At 47.6% G+C, this 10,821-nt stretch overlaps 1 protein-coding gene across 1 annotated transcript in view; it reads left to right on the forward strand.

The window, feature by feature from the left end:
- Positions 1-10,821, forward strand: part of COLQ (collagen like tail subunit of asymmetric acetylcholinesterase) — a 46,695-nt gene that overhangs the window by 2,982 nt on the left and 32,892 nt on the right. The window contains exons 2-6 of the mRNA XM_036760488.1: positions 4,827-4,985; positions 6,985-7,124; positions 7,421-7,540; positions 8,599-8,719; positions 9,453-9,555. Coding sequence (XP_036616383.1) covers positions 4,827-4,985; positions 6,985-7,124; positions 7,421-7,540; positions 8,599-8,719; positions 9,453-9,555 — 643 coding nt within the window. The remainder of the gene's footprint in view (positions 1-4,826; positions 4,986-6,984; positions 7,125-7,420; positions 7,541-8,598; positions 8,720-9,452; positions 9,556-10,821) is intronic.

A 10,821-nucleotide genomic window follows, 5' to 3' on the forward strand; every position in this document is an offset into this window, starting at 1 on the left:
CCGGAGGCACCAAAGAACCCTTGCTGCACGCACACGATGTTGTTGTTTTGTTTTTCAGTCATTTCTGACTCTTTGTGACCACAGTTGGGGTTGCCTTGGCAGAGACACTGGAGTAGTTTGCCATTTCCTTCTCCAGCTCATTTTACAGATGAGGAAACTGAGGCAGACAGGGTAAAGTGACTTTCCCAGAGTCATACAGCTAGTAAGTGTCTGAGGCTGGATTTGAACTTAGGAAGATGAGTCTTCCTGACTCCAGGCCCAGCACTCTACAAGCTATGGCGCCCACTAGCTGCCCCTGTGCACTGTTGTGGTTTCATGGTGTGCTGTGGCGGCCCTGTCTCAAAGAATTCCAAGTCAGACCACCTCTAATCCAAGTATAGGCATTTATTGGGAATGATGCCTCCAGTGGGCTGAGTTCCAAGAGGCACCAGCAAATGAGTGAAGACAACACAGGCAATTTTATAGTGTAATGATGCTGATTATACGACAGAATTTATGAATGTTAAAAAGGCAGGAGGGGCTTGTTGAGGGTCCCTCCTGGTGGTTAAACCCCCTGGTTGTGCTGCTCTCCGATTGGCTAGCTATTGTGGTCCTGTCTGGTCGAGACGGATGGGTAGGGCTTGTGGTCCTGTCTCAGGTTAAAATGGATGCAGTGATTGTAGTTGTGTGTAAGGACACACATGTTCAAACATGTGAATTGGATCTGGGGGCAGCGGCTCACTAGGGGCAGTGGGCCTACTGTCCAGTGAGGCCTGTGATTGAGTCTGGGGGCCTGGGGTGTGGTTAAATCAGGATGTATGCCTGATATTCAGTGGGACCCATAAGGAAGTTAGAATATTGAGGCTGGGGGTAGCTTCATTAGGATTCCATCAACACAGTAGGTGTCTAATAATTGTCAGTGAAGTTGGTGGTGGTTCAGGGAGTTAGTGTGTATCAGTTTGATGTTCTGGCTCCTTAAACGATGGTTGTGACCCTTGTGTGAAGACCACCTCCTGAGATAAGATGATCGCAGGGTGACAGATGTAGGTCTGGAAGGACTCCAGAGGTCGAGTTCAGCCCCTTCATTTAACAGATAAAGAAATTGAGGCCCAGAGAGTTTCAGTGATCTGCCCAAGGTGACCCGGGGAGAAAGGAACAAAGTCAGGATTCAAACCCAGGCCCCCTTCCCTGGCATGCTCATTCCACCACACCATGCAGTATCTCATGGTACCCTTTCTCTTGAGGCTCCAGCTTTGTTGTGGTTGTTGTTCAGTTGTGTCTGACTCTTCGTGACCCCGCGGACCATGCTGTCTATGGGGTTTTCTTGGTAAAGTATACTAGAGTGATTTGCTGTTGCTTTCTCCAGGGGATTAAGGCAAACAGAGGTTAAGTGACTTGCCCAGGGTCACACAACTAGTAAGTGTCTGAGCCAGATTTGAATTCAAGATGAGCTTCCTGATTCCAGGTCCAGCACTCTGTCCACTGAGCCACCATGCCTCCCTCCAAGTTTACTGCCCCTTTAAAAGCTGCATCAAAAGGAGAGGGAGCACTAGAAAGCCAGATAAACGAGTCAAATTAAATAATGGTTTCCAGGAAAGGTCCTTATCAACCCAAGTGTGCCCCGCAGCCCACTTCCCCTCCCCAGGTGGCAGCAGGCTGATTAGCCAAGCTTCAGAGCAGGATGGAAGGGGGCAGGGAAGATTCTTGGGGGCTCTTATTTCCATGGGCACATGAGTAGCTGTGAGATTTCAAGATCACATTTGCTTGCTCTGAGAAATCCAAAAAAAGAAAGGCTGGTTGTTGGCAGTTTACCTCATATAGAAAACCATACAGCTGATAGATGGGTTCTGGGCACCCTAGAGCCATGGAAGGCTGGGTTCTAGTCCTGCCTGTGTGTGATCAGTGAGCTTCTTATTGCCCTTGGCAACACTCCCCAAGTCCCCCGAGAGCTGCCAGTCTGCACAGGGGGAGGAAACTTTCAAATCAGTGAGGTCCCTACACTGAAGAAACCACAGATTCTGAGAAAAACAAAAACCGAAAGTCATGTAATTCAGCCTCTTGCTTTCAGGCTAGAAGGTGACCTGGTTCTTGTAATCTTCTGGGGAAAGAGTCTTTAAAAGATTGTTTTAATTTTTCAATTATCAAAAATCTATTTTCTTTCCCTTCCATCTTCTAGTGTTTTGGGGGTGGGGGAGGAACCCTTGTAACAAATATGCAGAATCAAACAAAACAAATTCTCTCATTGGCCTTGTCCAAAAACATGTGCTTTATTCTGCACCCAGAGTCTACCAGCTCTTGGTCAAAGGGAGGCAATCCAGAGAGAATTTATAACCTCCTGGAGGTAGCACCTAATCGTTTGTCACGTCTTCCCAGGAAAATAGTTTTTTTTAGGTAACATGAATGCTGTTCACTGAGGCATTCCTTGTTATCTAACTGAGAAGCCATAGTCAGTGGCTGTTTGTGTAAGAATCAGGGGTGACAGCCAGCAACCCAGGCCTTGCTTCCCGTCCTGGGATCCAGCTCATATTTCTGACTAAAAAAAGCCCCAAGCAGCTATATTAAGAAGGTGTGATTTCCTTTCATACGCAATCCGTCTTGGTGATCTCATTGAATACTTCAGCTCTTCAGAGTAGGATTGAGTTGGGACCTCCAATGTCGCTGTCATGCCGCCCCCAGATTTAAAAAAACCCAAACTCCAAAATACCCCTGCCAGAGACTTGAAACAGGCCAGTGAAGACCAAAGAAGGAGCCACGTCCACAAGGAGGAATGTCATACCTTCCAGGCCTGATGGGAAAAGGGCCCTGACAAGGGGCTGCTTCTCGGCTAGAGAGGAGATTGTATTTCACCAAGAGGGCAAGCCTGCCAAAGGAGACTTGTAGGGACAGAATCCAGGCCAGAGGTGCTGAGGGCATAAATCACTGTCCTGCTTAGACCCTAGAGTAATTAGTGCATAGCGGAGTGCTCAGCCCTGGTGCTACAGGGAGTGAACCCAGCTCTTTTCAATCACCAGATCACAGTCTCTGGACACAAGGCCAAGGTGCCAGTACTTGGCAAAATCATTCCTAGAGCAGAGGAGAGCAGCCAGAAACAAAATGGAGCCAGGACTCCATGATGCATGGGCCTTTTTGGGATTCGGTGTTATTGTAATAATAATTGTCTCTTCCCTGATAGGAAAGTGGGAAAATCCAGGTTTGTAAAGCAACTAAACTGGGACTAGGAATTGACATTACACGCGTCCTTACCCCTATAAAGTGATTCATCAGTCTGTGTAGCATCAACGTTCATTCATTCGAATATTAAGCAGCAGTGCCTGCCGTGTGTGCATGGCCATCCTTACCATGGTGGACACTTTAATGTGAGGTTTGTCGAAGTTTCTTCTTTGGTCAAGTAGGAGGGCATGGAGAGGACTTTGGGAAATCAGTAAATGGACCATGTCTACACATGCCCCAGTGAGCACCATAGGTTGAATTGGTTGTTTTGTTGTATAAGCCACGGCCTTTACTGGTTATTTGATTGTTGGTTTGGTTTATTTTTCCCTTGAGCCTTTGTGGCAAAATCCCTGCTCTTTCTTCTCCTTGAGTGGGTGACAGAGGGGAACATGAGGCATTTAAGCTAGAACTTGGAGGTTTTCGATAAGCCCAGGCTCTGGTCCTCACTTCCTTCTCCCATGGGTCCAGAGTTGGACTTTTTGGACTTTAGTGTTTAGCTCTTTGGGTTTGTCAAGCATTCTTCCTCACACATATCTTTGAGGTCGTGCCAGTCTGGTTAACTTTCCTTTACAGATGAGATTACTGAGGCTCAGAGAGCAGTCTTGTTCTTTTGCCATTGAGGCTGGGGTTCTTCCCCCAACCCACAAAAACACTTTAACATATGTTATTTCATTTGAACCTCTCAGTGACCCTGTGAGGGGGGCTGGGCAGGGATTATCATACTCAGGGCCATTAGGCAGCAGAGCCAAAGCTGACCAAGGTCATGGGACACTGTCTTGTGCTCCGGCCACTGCCCCAAGGCACTGGGTTCTAGATGAGCGAAAGGAATGCCCAGGATACGTTGATGAAGAAGACCTTGTCCTCCCACCACCTGCCCCCCCCCCCAAAACCAGAGGTGACAACCAGCATCTGCAGCAGAAGGATAATCACATCCTCCCGTTAGAGTGGAGAGGCCAGATCTCCTCCATGGGAGTCCTCGTCTCCCTCCTCCTCTTTACCCATCTGAGTCTCGCCCCCCACGAAGCCATCCTTGGACTCCTGCCCTGTGAGCACATAACACCATGGTCTGGGTGTTTCATTCGTGTTGCTTCGTTGGGAAAGGAGGGAGAGACAGGGAGTCAAGAAACAAAAGCCTTCATACGGCACCTGCTGTGCGCTAGGCACTGCACTAAGTGCTTTACAAATATTACCTCATTTGACCCTCACAGTACCCTCTTGAGGTAGGTGCTGCTATTATCCCCTTTTTACAGATGAGGAAACTGAGGCAAACTGAGGTTAAGTGACTTGCCCAAGGTCTGAGGCTGGATTTTAATTCAGGTCTTCCTGACTCCAGGTCCAATGTTTGTCTACTGTGCTACCCAGATGTTAAGGGTGATGTTACACATTGGTTGGAGGGGACTGTGGCAAAGGAGGACATTGAAAGCTCACAGTGACCAGTAAGAAGGAACAGCCTCCCAGGACGTAGCTTCCCCAAACTTCTCCCTTTTTGTTCTCATTCAATAAAATGAACTAGAGTCTTTAACCTATTACCTTCTTATCTGACCCCGAAGCCTTTCTCACCTTTGACTTCTCACAGTTTCATGCTGTAAATTGTATTCTCTTGTTCTGGGAGTAAATCTGAGACTTTGTGTGGTTAGGAGTGTCGACTTCTGCTAATGTGGAAGACAGCCCCAACCATCCTAACAGGTCACACTTTCCTCTCTGCCAGGGACAAAAGGGTGACCCTGGAGTGACGGGTCCGCCTGGCCTCCCTGGACCTCCCGGCAAACTTGGCCCCCCAGGAGCACCAGCTTCAGGTAAGGAGCAGCTGCTGGCTATGAGCCCTTCCCCTCCACCTGGCCCACCCACTCTACTCCATGGATGCTAGAGGGACTGGGCTTTAGGATCATGTGACCATTGCCATGAGCAGGGAAGGATGGGAAGTGGTCTCTGGACTGAACAAAGCCACTTGGGGTCAGGTTCTCCTTGTATGCAACTCTGTTCCCCGGGGCTCCCACAGCAATGATGTTGGTGAAGCCGTGACTGCTGGCCATGATGGGAGAGGACCTGGCTGTTTTCTGGACCCACCTTGCCACCTCCACTCTCCATGCTTTTGTAGGCCTAGAATGCACCCCAGCTCATCTCCAACCCTTAGCATCCCGGCTTCCTAGAAGTTCCATTAAGGCACCTCCTGTACAGGAAGGCTTCCCAGAGCCCCGCCCCCCATTGCCCCAGTTGTTAGCACCTTCTCTCTCCTGAAATGTTAGCTGTATGCATAATGGATCCCTCCGGTGGAATGGAAGGTCCTTGAGGACAGAGATGGCTGTGTTTTGGTCTTTGTACCCACAATGCCTTAATACATGTGGCATTGAACTGAATTCTTCATCCTTGGTGACAAATGTCTGCCCATGAGCTAGCAGCAGCTTCATGGTGGTCCTCTCGCTCATTTTCCAGCAAAGAGAGGTGAACACGTGTCTCGTGTTATGTTTCTTGTTGTGTTTAGATCTCACCACCTCCTGGTCTCCCCAAAGACACATGTCCACTTGGCTGTCTCTCCTTCTGTCCTCTAGTTTTCATTTATAATGAGAATGTCAGAGTTGGTGTGGCTCAGTTCCTCTTAGATTATAAAAACTGCTGAACCAAGATCTAACCTGGAGAATGCAAGCAGTCCACATGTAGTAATGGCCTAATGATGGAGTGATCATCCGTGCCCCCTCTTCTGCATGGTGCAGATGAGGACTCGGGGATACTTCATATTTTATTTTGTTTCATGGGCTGCCACACCAATGACTCTGTCACCTGGAGGGCAGTTGGCTAGGCTGGTCCTCGGATGCCTCAGGCCCTGCCTGTTGTTGGCATTACCCTCCTAGCTTTTCCAGCTTGGGGGGATCTGTCAGCCCTGTCTTCTGCTGGCCCAGCCTTTGGGGTCCCAGAGTCACACTCAAACCACTTGGGGATTTTGTGATATTATGTCTTACCTCATATCAGGGACAATGGCCTGGTTATTTGCAAAAAACACCATTTCCTCCTCATTAAAGTAAAGAAATCCATCTCTTGAAACTCCTTTGTCAGATTTCTGTAATGTAGATGGGATCTAGACGGAAACCCATTTCCCAGCACTTAGCATGCTGCTGGCACATAGTAGGAACTTTATAAATGTTGTTTGCTTGATTGAGCCTAAGGGATAGGAACAGGAATAGGGACGGTATTTGTGATTTCACTGGTATAGGGAACTTCTGAGTGAGGAAACTCCCTCCACCAATATAGGTTGCCACCTTCTCTGCAGCTCAGTCTTAGAGAGTTGCCTAGAACACTGAGGTGCCATGACGTGCCTGGGGCCCCACAGCCAGCACGTCAGAGGTGGAATTTAAACCAAAGTCTTCCTGGCTTCATTTTTTTTCTAAATACTTAAAAAATAAAACCATATTTAAAATCACTCTCCCTCAGGTTCATCCTGAACTCAAGCAACCTCCAAAGTTCTTTCCATTTTAACTATTGTCAGCTGGGTGGCAAAATGGATAGAGCACTGAGCCTAGAATTGAGAAGACCTGAGTTCAAATCTAGCCTCAGGCATTTACTAGCTTTGTGACCCTGGGCAAGTCACTTAATCGCTCTTTGCCTCAGTTTCCCCATTTGTAAAAATGGAGCTAATAATGCCTTCCTCCTTAGGGTTGTTGTAAGGATTAAATGAGAGAGCATGTGTATCAGTGCCCACTATCATTAACCATTCTGTTGAAAATGTAGCGCTCCTTTTCCAGGAATTGGCTTTTTGGGCTTTTGCCATAAAACACGGCGGTCTGGTATTTTGTTTCCCAGGACAATCTGTAATTGGACCCAAAGGGGAAAGAGGACCTCCTGGGCCTCCAGGAAGATGTCTTTGTAGATCTTCCATGAATATGAATAACCCATCATATGAGGACTATGAGCATGGACCGAACTACCCCAGAGTGCCTGTGGTAAGGCTGCTTTGTGTGATGCCAGTGGCTGATGGTGCACATGTGTCAAGTCCTCTAACGTTCGTTCCCCGGCACCCTCGTCAGATTTCCCCAGTGGAGAGCCTTCTAAATGAGTCATTTCATCTGTTATGGACTTTTAGAGTGAAGACTCAAAGCCCAGATAAAGCTCCTGGGATCCGTTGATCCAAGGCCATGGGCTAGGGATTTTGTTTTCTTCCCAGCCATCCCATGCAAGCCCTGCTCTCTGCTCTAGAGAACCACTGGCTGGAGTCCTCACTGACCTCTTCTTTGGACAGATTTTTGTGGTGAACAATGGGGAGGAGCTGGAGCGGCTGAGCACCCGAAACGCAATCGCTTTTCGTAAAGACCAGAGAGCTCTCTATTTCAAGGACAGTGTTGGCTGGCTCCCCATCCAGGTAATCCACTCTTAGAGCCTTAATGAAATCAGGAGATCCCAGGGTTTGGCCCATGTTCTTCTCCTGCTCCCAGGAGGACAGGAAGCAGGCCCTTGGCTCCCATCATCCAACACACTCCCTCACTTCTCTCTTGACGCTTCTTCACCATGTTTTTGAACAAAAGCCTATCGGTGAGCTCCAGGTGGAGGTTTCCCAGAGGCCATGTTTGCCAGCTCCACACTAACCTCTTTAATGCTGGACTAGCTTCAGTGTATTCAGTGGCTGAGGTCACACTTGTCCAACACCCAGAATGCTTCAAGGTTTGTGATCTCCTCAAGCCTGTGAGGCACCTCCTGTGTAGGTAGTATGATACTCATTTGGTTTTCTTTAATTCAATATTATTTTCACTTCCAAATTCTCTCCCTCTCTCAGCCCCTCCCCATATCATGCCCATTTTAGAGACGAGGAGACTGTAGCCCAGTGAGGTTAGATGACTGGCCCACATTCACATAGCCAGGACAGGAAGATCACATCTTTGTAGATCCTCCATGAATGTGAATAACCCATCATATGAGGACTATGAGCATAGACTGAACTACCTCAGGAACTGAACCCTGGGCTTCCTGATTCTTGATCCAGGTCATCAGAGTCCCTCTGAGCCAGGGGTCCTTGGCCTTTTTGGTTCCAAGGGCTCCTTTGACAGTCTAGTGAAGCCTATGATCTCTTTTCAGAATCATGTTTTTAAATGCAGAAAACAAAGTGCATAGATTACAAAGGAAATCAATTATATTGAAACAATCATTAAAATACTAAAATGAAAACAAGTTCACAGAGACCAGGTTAAGAACCTCTGCTCCAAGTCAGGGAAGAGTCTACAGAAAAGGAACAAATGGAAAACTGCTTTTATCCCCGAATGGAGGCAACTTCAATGGCGTGGGGAATCCCATGGCCCCCTTGCTAGTGTTTCTCTGGTACCTCCCTCCAGAGTGTCTTTATCTCCAAACTCAAATGTTTTCTTTCTTGTTCCTCGGGGCGTCTGTTGTCCCCTCCCGGTAATTATTGTGTATTTGTTTGGATAGCTTACCCCTTTCTATCCTGTGGATTACCCTGTAGACCATGGCAGCTCTTGTGGAGATGGGATCCTACAACCGGGGGAGGAGTGTGATGATGGCAACAACATGGTGGCTGACGACTGCATAAGTGAGTGATTGGCCGAGCGAACGCAATCCAGGATTCCTTTAGGCTCAGTCTAGTCATAATTAGAAGCGGCTCCAAGTTCAGAAAGGGAGGGGAGGGGAGAGAGGGAGAGGTATGGGGAAATCAGTGCAGTGAATTAAGAATGGGCTTGGGGGTTAGCCTCCTTTCCTTTAGAATCATGAGCTGGTCTCCAAATACTTTTAGGAGTAAAATGAAGGGTCTTATTTAATCATTGGGGAAGGGACTTTTCTTCAAGGGGTGGGGAGAATGTGTTTGCCAGAGCCTCCTCCAAACAGGTAGATCTAAGTTCTGTGGGCTTTCTTTATCAGTAGAGATACTGATGAGCAATGAAATGGCTAGGGGCAGGGGAGGGACTAGTAAATAAGGGTCTGGATGGTCCATAAGCTAGATCTTTCCTTCTAAAGACATGAGTGGACCGTACCTTCTAACAACTTACACTTGCTTAAACTGCAGAACCCCCCTGCAAATTACTAGGGTCTCTTAGAATACTGCTTGGCTTGTCCCAGTCTCTCAATTTCATACAGAGAGATTGATAGTCAACACAGCCCATCGATGGATCTCAATACACAAGGCACTGTAGATGCCAAATTGCTTCCTGCTGCCTGGGAAAGACCTCTTAGCACAGCATCTTCACAAATAAACACTTGTGTGATCCAAGGCCAGTGTCCACAATTAGCCGTAACCTTAGTGTCACTGCCTTCTTGTGTCCATCCAGGATGTCATCGAGCATATTGTGGAGATGGTTATCGACACGAAGGTGTGGAAGACTGTGATGGAAGGGACTTTGGCTATCTGACTTGTGAGACCTATCTCCCAGGGTAGGGATAAAATGATGCATTGTTGAGTGAATGCAAAAGGGGTTTGGGAAAGTCTCCTTTTGTCTGTCCTCAGAGAGCTACAATTACTTGACAGCAAAAGTTAGTTCTTCCTGGGAGCAGACAGCATCAAAAAGGGTAGAGGGAGGGGGAAGCAAGGATCCAGTCTTCATCACCCTTGGTCCAGGGGGAGCACAAAGCTATCTGTTCCTAAGCAACCTCTGGGCACCTTTTTAAATTTCATGAGAAAAGCATCTTCTCACCCCGCCCCCCTTCCCCCAAATAGTCTTGAATACACTGTGCTTCCTTGACCATGGGTTTGGAGAAGGAAGTCAGAGGTGACTGGAAAGGAGAGTCGAGTGAACAGAGCAGATGCACCAGATCCCGTCTGGTTGCACAAACACTTATTGAGCACATGCTGTACCTAAGATACTGTGGTGAGTGCTGAAGAACAAACACTGTCCTTCATACCCTTGGTAGGATCACGTTTCTACAAATTAGATATTTTTCCATGGTCCTTCTGCCTGGTAGCCCCAAATTAGGGGGCTGGAATAGACAGCTTTAAATAGAGAGAGACTGTGCTTATGAAAATTGACAGGACCTAGTTACTTACAAGATAGTACCTTGTCTCGGGCAAGGCAGAGGTACAGATAAAAGATCACATGGGGCGCACGTTTTGAGCTTTTTCATCAGCCCATTCTTAGGGGCCATCCAGCCACAAACTGCTTTTTAAGAGCATTTTCATCCATAAACTCCTGCCCTTTGGGCCACCCATTCAGTGCCCCCTAGGCAGTCTGACATTGTGATTAAACTATCCCTGAAGTCTGGCTTGAACTCTGGCAGAGAATCCATTTCAGCCAAGCAGCATGTGGGCCGGCATTTCTGTCAGAGACAACTCCTTGTTCGGCTACTTCCCCTTCCCCTTTGGGTCCCATTCCTACCCTCGGCAGTGTCCTCTAGGGAAAAGAGAATGGGCTGGAATTGGGAGAGCTGAATTCTAGACCTGCTGCCGCCAGTAACTACAATCTCAGTAAAACCCGTCATTTCTTTGTAGTTTAGCTTGCTCATTTGAAAAGGGAAATATAACCACGATGAAAACATGAACGTGGAATGCCTGCCTCTTGTGAAGAGTTAGTCAATTACTGAGCAACTATCGAGGGCTTACTTTATACCTATGAGAACAGACTGGCCTTGGAAGCCCAAAAGCCTGGGTTCGAGTGCTACCTCAGATATATACTTGCAGGACAATCTGGATCAAACACCTGCTAG

Source organism: Trichosurus vulpecula, chromosome 5, assembly GCF_011100635.1.
Source record: "Trichosurus vulpecula isolate mTriVul1 chromosome 5, mTriVul1.pri, whole genome shotgun sequence".
In the NCBI taxonomy this organism is placed as follows: domain Eukaryota; kingdom Metazoa; phylum Chordata; class Mammalia; order Diprotodontia; family Phalangeridae; genus Trichosurus; species Trichosurus vulpecula.